The sequence below is a fragment of the Capra hircus genome, chromosome 12, assembly GCF_001704415.2.
Source record: "Capra hircus breed San Clemente chromosome 12, ASM170441v1, whole genome shotgun sequence".
NCBI classification, from domain to species: domain Eukaryota; kingdom Metazoa; phylum Chordata; class Mammalia; order Artiodactyla; family Bovidae; genus Capra; species Capra hircus.
Genome location: NC_030819.1, coordinates 51,006,220 through 51,020,955, shown reverse-complemented (window position 1 = coordinate 51,020,955; position 14,736 = coordinate 51,006,220). Strand labels below are relative to the sequence as shown.

Sequence of the window (14,736 nt, the reverse complement as noted above, 5' to 3'; positions counted from 1 at the left end):
TTGCTGCAGTTGGAAGATCAACAGATACTTAGTCTTTATGATTTTGGATAAATGAAGCATTGCCGTGTTCACCTCTTTGTACTGACTGTCCTTTATACCGGCTTCATCCCAATTGCCAACTTCAGTGTGAGCCTCACAGTATGCTGCTTGCCAGTCAGCCAGTCAGTCACCTCTGATCTGGTTTCAGTGAGTTTCCCGCTGTAGTGACCACAGATTTTGTTTCTGGCCCCCGAAGTATTGGAGTCACTGTCTCTAATACAGCAATAAGACCTAGCCCTGACTGTCTTTAGAACAGAAATAAGACCTAGCCCCGGCTGTCTCTAGAACAGAAATAAGACCTAGCCCTGGAAGGCATTGAGCTGTGGGGGTTGAGGGGTTATGCCCTCCGGGGACCCCTGGAGCTGGCAGAGGGGAGGACTTTGGAGCCCCCCCTTTCTCCACTTCTCCTTCCTGAGAAGGAGCTTCCCCTTCTCTGAGGCTCTTCTGGCCGCCTCCTGAGTGCCCTGCCCTGTTCACACGGTGCTTTGTGTTTGTGGGATCTGGTTGGTAGGCTGTCTGGAGACGAGTGACTCGTCTTAGACACCAGGAAGTGTCTGCGTCCTCTGTGAACAGGAGGAGCGCCCTGCTGGTCTGTGCAGAGCACCTCTCTCTTTCTGTGTACAGTCCATGCTTCACGTTGATCATTCTCCAGGGATTTCTGTTAACTGGCACCTCTGGGCCACAGTATTATCATTAATGATGCTGATCTCAAAGCCTTGCGGGGCTTCCACATTAAGGAGCGAATAAAACTGCTCAGTTATCTTTTAATGATACAGTATCTCACTTAACTTTAGTTCTTAAAGAGCTGGTGGTTTTATGTAGATTAAAGCCAGGGTATTTGATTTCTGGTAGCACCAGTATTTCTTAAGTCCTTGAATGGAGAATTTGCTAGGGACCCACTTGTTTTTGAAAGTTTTTCCTTTTGTATCATAATTGGAAAGTGGAAAAGGTAGAATATAAAACAGTACACTGGGATAATGGTAATGTATTATAATAAAAAATGTATAACTGCGCTTAAAAATTGGAAAGCAGTAAACACATTATGGAGAAGGAAATGGCAACCCACTCCAGTGTTCTTGCCTGGAGAATCCCAGGGACGGGGGAGCCTGGTGGGCCACCGTCTGTGGGGTCGCACAGAGTTGGACACGACTGAAGTGACTTAGCAGCAAACACATTACAGTAGTAACTTTTCAATGGTTATTTTTGTAGGAAGAAAAATTAATTTAAAACAAAATATTCTTATGGTCAACAAACTAAGTCTACAGTAAGTCTACAGTAAGAATGTAATTTGTTCTTACTTATGTATTGAGTTGGCCAAAAAATTCATTCCCATTTTCCTGTAACAGTTCATGAACTTTTTGGCCAATCCAGCGTTAAGAATACACTTCCCTTTGTGGGTGAATTTGTACTTTAGTGGTGTGAAAGTCTGCATTGTGCTGGGATGTTGCAAAAGCAGTCCCATCCCACTGGGGACTCCCTGTGTGTCTGCTGAGGCTTGTAGGTAAAGGAGTCTTACTTTTAAGCGTGCTTCCTTCGCCTCGGCAGGAGTGGCCTCAGGACGGTCCTCCGCTGTCTGTGTTCCTGCTTTCTCCTTCACTTGCTCATCACAGACCCGTGCTTGCACTCCCAGGAAGTGCTTATTTCATGTAAAAATCTTTATTGTGATTACATGCTCAGTCAGCATGTACTCAAACAATAAAGTGAGTTATGTTACTAAAAATTCATATATGGCTGTAGTTTATGCTGTTTTGAGGGGAATATAGTTTGGGGAAGAAGTGGAAACAGTGACAGATTTTATTTTCTTGGGCTCCAAAGTCACGGTGGATGAAGACTGCAGCTATGAAATTAAAAGACCCTTGCTCCTTGGAAGAAAAGCAATGACAGACCTAGACAGCATATTAAAAAGCCGAGACATCATTTTGCCAACAAAGGTGCATATAGTCAAAGCTATGATTTTTCCAGTAGACATGTATGGATGTGACAGTAGGACCATAAAGAAGGCTGAGCACCAAAGAGTTGATACTTCTGAACTGTGGTGCTAGAGAAAACTCTTGAGAATCCCTTGGACATCAAGGAGATTAAACCAGTCAGTCCTAAAGGAAATCATCCCTAAATATTCACTGGAAGGACTGATGTTGAAGCTGAAGCTCCAGTACTTTGGCCACCTGATTTGAAGAGCCATCCTACTCAGTTGGAAAATACCCTGATGCTGGGAAAGATTGAGGGCAAAAGGAGAAGTGGACAGCAGAGGCTGAGATGGTTGGATGGCATCACCGAATCAGTGGACATGGGTTTGAACAAACTCCAGGAAATAGTGAAGGATAGGGAAGCCTGGCATGCTGCAGTCCATGGAGTTGCAAAGAGTCGGACAAGACTTAGCTGAACAACAAAATAATCTGGCACTAAAAAACAGTTTGTGGCAAGTTGTAGATTACTTGTGCAAAACTATTATAGATAATTTGTAAGGATGATAAGTTTATATTTAACGAGTGCTTCTGGATTCTTTTCAGTTTGCATGCTTTTGAATAAGTTGTGCATCAGTCCCGTTTTCAATAGATTGATTATTTCACCTGAGATTCCAAAATTAGTTTCCGTTTTTCAGTAAGAAACATTTTCTTATACATTTAGGTATCTGTTCATAGTGTTCTTTCTGTGTACTGAAGTCTTATTTAGAAGGGGTAAGAGAAAAGTGAAAAGTATGGGGAAAAATTGTTTTCAGAATCATAGGATCTTGTAACCCATCATGTTAGATCCTTGTAAGTTAACTTTTCCTTTTGAATTTCATTAATTTGTATTTCATACTACTACCCACTTTCCCTATCAGAACCTAGCCGTGTTTAAAAACTACATTCATCGTTGATCCCAACGCCACTTAAATGTATCTGTGATTGCTGGCACTTCGATCATTAATCACTATTTTAAAAGAAAGCCAGTTTTTCTTTTTTTTTAATTTTTTATTTTTTTTTAATTTTAAAATCTTTAATTCTTACATGCGTTCCCAAACATGAACCCCCCTCCCACCTCCCTCCCCACAACATCTCTCTGGGTCATCCCCATGCACCAGCCCCAAGCAAGCTGCACATGGACTGGCGATTCAATTCTTACATGACAGTATACATGTTAGAATTCCCATTCTCCCAAATCATCCCACCCTCTCCCTCTCCCTCTGAGTCCAAAAGTCTGGTATACACATCTGTGTCTTTTTTCCTGTCTTGCATACAGGGTCGTCATTGCCATCTTCCTAAATTCCATATATATGTGTTAGTATACTGTATTGGTGTTTTTCTTTCTGGCTTACTTTACTCTGTATAATTGGCTCCAGTTTTACCCATCTCATCAGAACTGATTCAAATGAATTCTTTTTAACGGCTGAGTAATACTCCATTGTGTATATGTACCACAGCTTTCTTATCCATTCATCTGCTGATGGACATCTAGGTTGTTTCCATGTCCTGGCTATTATAAACAGTGCTGCGATGAACATTGGGGTACATGTGTCTCTTTCAATTCTGGTTTCCTCGGTGTGTATGCCCAGCAGTGGGATTGCTGGGTCATAAGGTAGTTCTATTTGCAATTTTTTAAGGAATCTCCACACTGTTCTCCATAGTGGCTGTACTAGTTTGCATTCCCACCAACAGTGTAGGAGGGTTCCCTTTTCTCCACACCCTCTCCAGCATTTATTGCTTGCAGATTTTTGGATCGCAGCCATTCTGACTGGTGTGAAGTGGTACCTCATTGTGGTTTTGATTTGCATTTCTCTAATAATGAGTGATGTTGAGCATCTTTTCATGTGTTTGTTAGCCATCCGTATGTCTTCTTTGGAGAAATGTCTATTTAGTTCTTTGACCCATTTTTTGATTGGGTCGTTTATTTTTCTGGAATTGAGCTGCAGAAGTTGCTTGTATATTTTTGAGATTAGTTGTTTGTCAGTTGAGAAAGCCAGTTTTTCAACCACAGTTTCGTTAGCTAAACGTGAAGATGGTTGCACTTGGTGCATGTCTGTGCCCCTTTCAACTATGAGATGAAGGGAGTGTGGTCAGCTGTTCCTCTAAGAGAAGCTCTGAACGCTCGTTTCTCCCCCTGTGCCTGGGTCCCTGCAAAGGCAGTCCAACTTACACACACTTCTTGAAGATTGGATAAAGGGGAATATTTTAATGTTATAACATATGTATATTTTGAAGTACAGTTACAAAGTGAATGTGTGTGTTTAAGCTATATATCTATAGTCAGAAGACTTGCTGTCAAAGGCAGTCGGGTCTGCACACCCCAGGATTCCCGAGGGTATTCACACGTAATCCATGTTGTTAGGGCTTTCTGGTGTGGAAAATTCTGACAAGCTGCTTGAATCTCTGGGTCACTGTGCTATCATAATTGTTAATTATACATCATACTTATCAGTTAAGACTTAGAGGCCAGTAGGAATTTATTTCTTTTTTACAAAATGTAAACTTTGAGGAAACTTTTATTAGACACATGCAAAAATATACCAATACTACAAAAGTGTACAGATACACTACCAATAGTATATTGGTCACCTCTGTAACCATCTTTTATCTTCAACAAATATCAATGCATGGTAATCTTTAGGAATTCAATTTTATGTGTATTTGCTAAGATGGCTGAGACAAGCATCTATAAGGTCAAGGTACGGACATCAGAAGCATTTCTGAGCAGAGATGCTGCAGTTGGTGGGCGGGTAGGACTGTGCTCAGCTGTTGTATAAGCTGCATAAATAGTATCATCCTGACTTTAATCTTTGGGTTGTTCAGAGGTAGTGTGCATATTTCTGTGTGACCTCTGGAAACTTGCCAGAGTGAGTGGTATCGTCCCTGTCATGGTACCTTGACACTGTGAGTAAAAGCAGTGAGCTGATAGTTGGGCCTGTTGATATAGCCACTGAGAAGGAAAATCTTTGTTTTCAGTTGCAAAAACTCAGCAGTACTACCTGGTTAATATTTTGGAGACTGTAAAATCGGTTTCACTTTTCTGCTGTTTGGAAATACAGGTTATAGTCATCAGAAATTAGAGTCAGACAAACCTGGGTTCAGATCTCAGTTGGCCTTGATGAGTTGCCCTTTGACTCTCACTTCTTTCAAATGTCAAATGGGGATATGGATTGTGTGAATCAAAAGAATGCATTAAATATCAATCATCTTAAAATACCATTTATGCTGTGGTTGAGGAACAGTAGGAGGGCGTCCTGAGTGCCAGGCTTAGAGTCTCCCATAACTGGGGCGAGCTGATATACCTACAATATCAAGGCCACCGGGAGCTGCGAGCTCATCTTTACCCTGTTCTGTGTGGTTTTCTTGTGGCAGAAGATATGATGGGTGCACCAGAGATAAAACTGTTTCATTATGTTGAACGGATATTGTATTGAAACCAAGCATGGGAAAACAGTGATTCATGATCATTTGTTATTGAATACTTACAGCAAACTTTGGCCTGTTCAATTCTCACTGCACTGTTGAGTGAATTCTCAAGTTCAAGTAAAACGAGCAATATTGGACTGAGTATGGAGTTCCATGGCAACTGCAAAAGAGTTTTCCAGGTACTGTTATTTTTGTTCTTATGTTTTAATCATTAGATCATTCACTTTTTACTCAATTTGTTCCTAGTGGAGTGAGAACATTTCTTTTATCTAGTTGATTATAGCCTATACGTGAAAATCTGTGTTGTGATTTCATAGGATATAGTAAAGCAATAGGTTCGGTGAACATAGTTGATGATTTAAGATTGTTTAATTTTAGTCTTAAAATGGAAATGCTACTATTAAGGTCCTCAGATTATCAATTTTATTCATGTTGTGTTTAGATAGAACTAATTCAGTTGGTATGACTCTGGTGGCCTTAAAAGTAGGCCTGGCAGTGTGCCAGAAAGGGCTGTGTATTTCAGTGTTATTGCAGATGGCGTGGGCTCTTTGTTTCATGTGTATTGTTTGGCTCCAAAGTGAGTTATGTGAAGACCCTGGTTTCAATTGGGGGGCTCACGCTGAAGCCACTGACCTTCACCTCAGGCCTGCTTCTCTGGAGAGTGGCCTGTAAGTGACGGTGGTGTCTTCAGATGGCATCACTTGAGAGCATTCTGTGATATAACTTCCAGGCAGGCCTAAAAATGGAAGGTGTCCTTAAAGAAGTCATGCTTTCCATTGGAAATTTTAAGGTTTCTGTTTGCTTTTATGGTTCTGAAAGGGAATGTATTTTGTATAAGTGTTTGACCAGAGAACATGTGGTTAATTGACTACAGGAGGAAGACCTCCGCCAGATCTTCCTGCTGACGGTAGAGGTGCTGCAGGAATTCAGCCGGCGGGAGCACCTCAGTGCCCAGATGTCGTCCGTGTTCCAGCGCTACCTCGCCTTGGCCAACCACGTCCTCAGCTGGAACTTCCTGCCTCCAAACCATATCCTTCCAGCCTCCACAGGCTGACATGTGGCCGTGGTCCTGTGTGACTTTTGTAGCTGAGGGCACTGTGTCTCTGTAGGTCAAGTAAATGTGTTATTGGAAGAAAAGAAGAGCCTTTTAGAAATGGAATTTTACTTTATATTACCACAGTGCAGTGGAATACTCAGGACATTTAAAGTTTCATTTATAACTTTGTAGAAGAGGGTTGAATACATGGAAACATGGTACATCACCAGGCTGTTGCTAACCAAGGGATAGCTGCTTGCCTTAGTGGGGAGGGAGTTTTATCAAGAAACCCAGTCATTTTCTCTTGTAACCTGTGATTCCATTCAGATTGTGGCTGACTTTCCTTAAGGCTAGTTGGGAGTTCTCCATTTGATCTTTGTTGACTACAGTGTTGTTAAAGTGTAGATAATAAGGTAGTAATACATTTACTCATCAAAAAGTGTTCCCAATGTAAAAGCATGAAAATTTCAGTAGCTCAGCTGGTAAAGAATCCACCTGCAGTGCAGGAGACCCCAGTTCGATTCCTGGGTTGGGACAATCCCTTGGAGGAGGGCACGGCAACCCGCTCCAGTATTCTTGCCTGGAGAATTCCATGGACAGATGAACCTGGCAGGCTACAGTCCATGGGGTTGAAAAGAGTCAGACAGGACTAAGCACAGCACATTATTAGTGGTACAGAGTTTAAATGGACTATATTATAGATACAAAGTATCTGCTTCTTAATTATTTATTGAAGTAGAGATACTTGTGCTAGAACTGCTATTAGAACTGTTCTAAATGAACTGCTGCTGTTCCTTAGTTTAGAGTTTGATTTGCTTTTCTAGAACATTTGCTCACTTGATAGACTGAAAGCAGTAATATGCATCCTAGTTGAGTCACAGATCCAGGCTCGAGTTTCAGACGATCTCAGGCCTGTTACTTACTCCTTTGAGTCTCACTGTGTCCACCTGTAGAATGGGGACATGGACTATGAGTGAATTGAACAAGAGGATGCATTTACAGCACTCTTGGGAGCTAGCACATGTTTGCTGAGCTCAGGAGTCTGCTTGATCAGCTGGCTGTCCGTGCTGTGCTCTGTTTTCCTTGATCTGATCTATTCCTTACAGTGCAGGAAGTTACACGGTGTTTCACTGAATCTCTTCTGTGTGTGTTAGTCCCTTCTTGGAGGATGGGGGTCTGTTTAAGAGAAAAGAGCGGACGATCAGCAGAAGGACGTAGAGAACCAGCCATTTCAGACATGAGGATGCATTGGGGACTCTGCACAGATAGGAACTCATTCATCCCCTGGGGTGTAAACTCGGTTTGGCGGGGGGGGGCTACTCCATTTATGTGACAGAACGTGAGCTGTCAGACGCTGGGAAGGGGAATGAGTCCCCAGACCTCTTGCCCAGAGGGGGTCACAGTGAGTGGGGCAGGGGTCACAGGGAGCGGGGAGAGCTCATGGGGAGGTTAATCCTTTCCACCCTAGTCTCGATTCCTCTTAATGCTAATAATCAGCTTTATATCTCCAGTGTATTCCTTTTGACTGTTAGGGGGCACATATTACCTTAGGTTTGCTTTGAAAAACATTTCCCCTTTGTGTTTTGCAATCTTAAGTTTTGCTCCAGTTTTTGTTGGGGGTCGAGGGGAAAAGAAAGAAAGTTGCTCAGTCTTGTCCGACTCTTTGCGACTCCATGGACTGTAGCCTGCCAGGCTCCTCTATCCATGGGATTTTCCAGGCAAGAATACTGGGGTGGGTTGCCATTTCCTTCTTCAGGGGATCTTTCTAACGCAGGGATTGAACCCTGATCTACCCTAATTATAGGCAGACACTTTACCATCTGAGCCACCAGGGAGGATCTGGTGGAGGGGACAAAAAATATTAAAAAACTCTGGGACAGATTGAAAAAGTAACAGGCCATATGGAACTATCAATACATTAATGATATGTGGGAAAATCAAGGAAAGTTATGCTGTGTATATTGTAGCCAACTTTAAAGTCTCTGTTTTACGGAAAAATTCACTTGACTGAAGAACAACTGTTTTGTACAGGGAAATAGTGCTCTGGGAGTTTGGAAACAGAATTTGTCTAAAGATACACACATACAAAAAGTTTTAATAAAGTGTAGTGAGGGCTTTGGAAGACCTGTCATCTAAAAATGATAAGCAGGACTGCAGTGTCGCTGAAGGCAAGCGCTCCTTGTGTCAAGAAAAGTGAGTCTCAATCTTGCGGGACGGGATCCTGTGTCACGATGCACAAGGGTGTGTCTCTCTGCCTGTGTGTGTTCCTGGACAGCTGTTTGCTGGCTCAAGAACTGCAGGCAAGCATTTCTTCCTTTGAGTGGATTAGCTCAAATGTAAGACAAAGACTATGGCAGTGGAGTGAAACTCAGTTCAGTCGCTCAGTCATGTCCGACTCTGCAACATCAGGCTTCCCTGTCCATCAGCAACTCCCAGAGCTTACTCAGACTCACGTCCATTGAGTCGCTGATGCCATCCAACCATCTCATCCTCTGTTGTCCCCTTCTCCTCCCACCTTCAATCTTGCCCAGCATCAGGGTCTTTTCAAATGAGTCAGTTCTTCGCATCAGGTGGCCAGAGTACTAGAGCTTCAGCTTTGGCATCAGTCTTTCCAATGAATATTCAGGACTGATTTCCTTTAGGATGGACTGGTTGGATCTCCTTGCAGTCCAAGGAACTATAAAGAGTATTCTCCAACACCACAGTTCAAAAGCATCAGTTCTTTGGGGCTCAGCTTTCTTTATAGTCCAAGTCTCACTTCCATACATGACCACTGGAAAAACCATAGCTTTGACTAGATGGACCTTTGTTGACAAAGGAATGTCTCTGCTTTTTAATATGCTGTCTAGGTTTGTTATAGCTTTTCTTCCAAGGAGCAAGCATCTTTTAATTTCATGCCTGTAGTCACCATCTGCAGTGATTTTGGAGCTCCTAGAAAATAAAATCTGTCACTCTTTCCATTGTTTCCCCTTCTACTTGCCATGAAGTGATGGGACCAGATGCCATGACCTTAATTTTCTGCATGTTGAGTTTTAAGCCAACTTTTTCACTCTCTTCGTTCACTTTCTTCAAGAGGCTCTTTAGTTCTTCTTAGCTTTCTGCCATAAATGTGGTGTCATCTGCATATCTGAGGTTACTGATGCTTCTCCAGGCAATCTTGATTCCAGCTTGTGCTTCATCCAGCCCAGCATTTCTCATGATGTACTCTGCATATAAGTTAAATAAGCAGGGTGACAATATACAGCCTGAATGTACTCTTCCTGATTTGGAACCAGTCTGTTGTTCCGTGTCCAGTTCTAACTGTTGTTTCTCAACCTGCATATAGATTTCTCAGGAGGCAGGTCATGTGATCTGGTATTCCCATCGTTTTAAGAATTTTCCACAGTTTGTTGTGATCGACACAGTCAAAGGCTTCGGTGTACTCAGTAAAGCAGTAGTAGATATTTTTCTGAAACTCTCTTGCTTTTTTGATGATCCAGTGGATGTTGGCAGTTTGATCTGTGGTTCCTCTGCCTTTTCTAAATCCAGCTTGAACATCTTAGCCGTTAATATATTGTCAGTGCTGATTAAGAAAATTAGTTGCAAGGAACCCAGTTCTGACATAATTTCTAGTTTTGGCCATTGGAGATCTATTGTTTAAGAAACTGAGCAGGAGTTGAATGGTTAGTTTTATACCTTGTAAAAGATCTAATGATCACATTTAACTCAATTAGTATATTGAGTTGAACAGATCAAGGATGTTTAATTTTAGTGAAGTCCAGCATATCAGTTCTTTCTTATGTGGATCGTGCTTTGTTATTCAGCCAAACCCAAGATCATCTGGACTTTCTCCTATACTGTCTTTTAGGAGTTTTATAAGATTCTTTTTTTTTCTCTCAGCTGCGTTGCACAGCATATGAGATTGTAGTTCCCTGACCAGGGTTGAACCTGTGTCCTCTGTGTGGAAAGCACGGAGTCTTAACCTCTGGACTGCCAGGAAGTCCGTTGCAGTTTTCCATTTTTACATTTAGGACTATGATCCAGTTTGGTTGACTTTTGTGAAAAGTATATGGTCTATGTCTTGATTCTGTTTTTTTTGGTATATGAATGTCCAGTAATTTAAGCCTTTGTGGAAGACTTTTTTTGCTTCATTGTATTAGTCTTTTCCTTCAAAGATCATTTGACTCCGTGTCTGTAGGTCTATTTCTGGTTTCTCTGTTCTGTGCCATTGATCTATTTGTTCTTTCTCCAAAACCATATTGTCTTGATTATTGTAGATTTATAGTAAGTTGAGTTGTGTCAGTTCTTTGGTCTAAAGATCACAAAGATTCAATCCTTTATTTTGTTCTAAGAGTTTTATAGTTTCGGCCCTTGTGTGTAGGTCATGTGTGTATCATGCATGAGGTCTTAATATAAGGTATAATGGGATTTTACATGTAATATCCTATTGTTCCTGCATAGTTTATTGTAAAGGTACTTTTTTTCCCCAGGTGAATTGCTTTTGTCTCCATATGTAAAATCATCTGACTGTAAATGTAATAGTGTATTTCAAGATTATTTTGTCTTCTCTGTCAATTTTTGTAACCATTTGGAGTTTAGGGTCATTTTATCAATCTCTTCAAAAAAGCCTGCTTGGATTTTGATAGGAATTATGTTAAATCTGTAGATCAGTTTGAGGAGAGTTGCCATGTTAAACAAGTGGCAAAATATTAAGTTTTCAAATCCATGTACATGGGATGTCTTTCCACTTTTTAGATCTCTTTTTTTCTTTCAACTCTTTTAATAGTTTTCAGAGTAGAAGTTTATACTTTTTTTGTTAAATTTTTTCTGAGTAATTTTTAAATTCAATTACAAACAGCTGATTTTAAATTTATTTTTCTGTTTATTGCTGGTATATAGAAATACAGGTTTTTGTATATTGATCTTATGCCATCTAATGTTGTTGAACCTGCTTATTAGCTCAAATAGTATTTTTAGTGGATTGGTTTTGGATTTTTTGTGTACATGTCTTCTGCAAACTGTTTTTTTTTTTTAAGGATTTACATGTAGGTTTCATATGCACAGAAGTGGTTTATGGAGGTGTCCTCACTCCAGGCCTGGGGGTGCAAGGCCTGTAGTTCCTGCAGTTTGGCAGATGTCACAGAGAGCCACTCTGGGCTCTGTCTTTAAAGATCTGAGGTGAAATCCACCTGCTTTTGTTTTTGGAGATTATTATTGTCTAAAGGGAACATCCTTGTCCTGGGTCCTCTGTCTGACCTCCACCCCCATTGAAAAGCATGCGCTACCCCTGTGGGCCCCACCTCCTTCTGCCCTGGGCCTCTGCACGTGGAGTTCTCTGCCTCCTGACTGTCCCTCCGTCCCACGCCCCGGCCATGCCACGTTTGCTTTGCTGTGGCTTTTGACGTGCACATTGTGTGTGCTTTTCTCCCATTGGCCCACTTCTCAGGTATCACGTTCCTTTCGTTAGCACGTTGAGCAGTGCCTGTCTGCTGCCTGTCTGGGAGCACAGGGAAGCGCGGCTATGTCCTGCTGCTGGGTGGTCAGCTCCGTGCAGTATCCAGCGTGCGGTGACATGCCTGACATGTGCGTGCGTCCTGCTCACTGAGCGGGCAGCTCAGCAGTCGTCACTCGGGCCTCGGGTGTCTGTCTGTGCTGCTGACACTGTTTAGCCGTCAGCTCACCTAGCGTCCATAAACGCTCAGGGGTTGGCAACGCTCATCAGAGATGACAATGTCGTTTTGTAATAAGAATGCTTGGCAGGTATGTGTGGTATGTTGGCATAAGTAGTCATTCTTTTTTTAGTTTGGTTACACTGCCTTTTATTGGTATTCTATTTTTGTGGATCCGATTTGGTTTTGGTAAAATTTTTCAGCTCAGGCTCTTGGGGAAGCTAACTGGATCATAAGATAGTAACGGGGTACAGAAGCTTCCCCTACTCTAGGATTTCCAGTAAAGCCGACGTTGCTATTTGGAGGCAAGGCTTTGGAAGACTTTCAGGTGAGGTCAGTTCTCCTTTATTTCAAAGGACTTTGGTTCCTTGGACTAAGTGCTGTGTGAGACTGGGCTCCATGGTTCTCTGCTGTGCCAGAAATAGCAGTTTTTGTTGTTAGAAAAAGTAGCACTAATGGAGATTAAATATGTCAGGAGAAAAACTGGGCTTCTCCTTGCTTCTGAAATTTTTCATTTTACTAATGAGGTGGGACAAAGGGTGTGGGGCACTGGGAGAGTTAAGGTATTCCTTCTGTAAGATAGATGTGCATGAGGTTGCTGCAAGGGCTCCCTGTGGTATGAAGTGCCTGCAAGGCCAGGCCGCTGAGACTCTAGGCTTTCCACATTTGTTGGAGGGTAACTTGTCGCTGTGGTGTGAGCTGTGGAGTTGTTGCTTTGCTGTTGGCCCCACTGCGTGGTGATTCCGTGCAGGAGTCCAAGGGGTCCGCAGATGAACAGGACCTCATTTGCTTGTGTGTTTCCAAGGTGACCTTCCCTTTGTGTTAAGAGCCTGTACTTACGGGTCACGCTGTGTGGTTGAGACAGAAGACTTGGCTGGTTTATCCACTGACAGTTGTGGCTGGTGTGGGCAGCCTGTGCTCCTGGCTCTTCCGTGTGTGAGGCTCTGGCCCGCGGTCCCAGGGCAGGCCAGGTGCTGGTGCCTCTGGTTGCTTGGACGGGCGAGCTTCACCCGAGGAGAGCTTTAGAGCTCTGTAAACTCTCCGCGGGAGGAAGGCCAGGAGCCGGAGAGTTAATTCTACACCATGCGTGCAGTTAGCCTCCAGCTGTGACCAATTTCCAGGGGACTGAGTGCAGAGCTTGGAAGACACTGGGTTTCCACTTCAGCATTGCAGCCTTGCTCGAAGAGGGGCTTGTAGTGTGTCCAGGGACATGGGACTCCTTGTACTGTAGCTCCTGTTCGCGAAGTTGGTGAAAACACGGGAAGGTGAAGTGACATTGACATGATGACAGATTTTTTTTTTTAATGTGAGATTATTAAAAGCTTAAAGCAGCTCCCTGTGGCGGTCATGTGGGTTGAATTTTATTTGATCAGAAATTAATGGTTTTGGTACAAAATATGAATTACTTGAGTTTAGTATTTAAACGATTGCTATTTAATGTTATTAATCACCGGATTGACTCGTATGTCTCCTAAAATCTGACAGGTATATAATAAAAGATCATTTAGTAAATGATCACTTCATTGTTAGACTTCTCTTTATTGATAATGTATTTAGATAAAAAGATAAAGCAATATCATGTTGATATTATGACACAGCTGTTAAAGTAGCGCCGTAAACTGAGACTTTTGCAGCTTTTAATAGGAACCTGTTGTTTTGCTAAAACTGTTAGAGACTCTTGCTTCGTGTAATAGTTTTTTGGGAAAGCTTACTTTTGTCTGTCAGGAAAGGAAAAGTGTAATTCCCATTTGTGTATCATAGACTAGGTTTGAAGAGAATCACAAGTTATTAAACAAGAACTTGAAAAAGGTAAAGATTTTGGAATCATGGAAAGAAGGGGTGTGATGGTCACAGAAGAGGAAAAACAAAGAAAGGTACAAAACCTGAAAAGGAGAAATACTACTTCATTTAAATTTTAAATCATTTAAAATTATTTTCTTAAGAGGAAAAGTGCTAGATTTCTGAACTTCAGTGATGGTCTTCTCCTTTTGTTTTTAAACTATTCTACATTAAGAATTATCTGAGAGAAGTGTATTTCGGGGTCACTTATACATAGATACAGACATAAGTAACTGGTAATACCAAATCAAAAGTTGAATTACCTTAATTCTCTACATTACTTTGAGTCTGCAGTTACTTACAGTCCAGATCTGTGGGTGACTGGTTGTGTTCACCAGTCACATGCTGTGATACGCTTCTAACTGGCTTTTTAGTTGAACCGTGGTGTTAGCACACGTTGTTAATAGTAATATTTCAGGCAGCACAGGAGTCCCTATTCTCTCCTTTCATAGGCAGCAACTCCAGCCATTTCACAGGACAGTGTGCTAAGAACATGTGTTTCTTGTTAGAACAATGTGTTTAAAAATTTGTTTCATTTTGTTGTTTTTATGTTTTAAGTTCATATTAAAATGTGTCTGAGGATAATTATGTTATTTTAGTAGAGATGTTATTTATAACTGAGTCATACAATTGTGTCCTATTGTACAAACTGGAGCACATGTTCATTCTTACTGGTGTTAGGTGGTGGTGCTCAGCTGAGCAGTAGAGAGAAGGTGGGTTACTATGCAGGGTCTAGAGTGACTCCTGGGGAACAGTCAGCGTGCCTCTTGGCCAGACATGTTACCAGTGAGCTTTCTCAGCA

General features: G+C 41.9%; 1 protein-coding gene across 4 annotated transcripts in view; it reads left to right on the top strand.

Moving 5' to 3' along the window:
* The window catches only part of XPO4 (exportin 4), a 91,685-nt gene that overhangs the window by 31,487 nt on the left and 45,462 nt on the right, over positions 1-14,736 (top strand). For all 4 annotated transcript variants that reach the window (XM_018056544.1, XM_018056545.1, XM_018056546.1 and 1 more), the window contains 2 exons: positions 5,474-5,590; positions 6,286-6,439. In XM_018056544.1, coding sequence (XP_017912033.1) covers positions 5,474-5,590; positions 6,286-6,439 — 271 coding nt within the window. The remainder of the gene's footprint in view (positions 1-5,473; positions 5,591-6,285; positions 6,440-14,736) is intronic.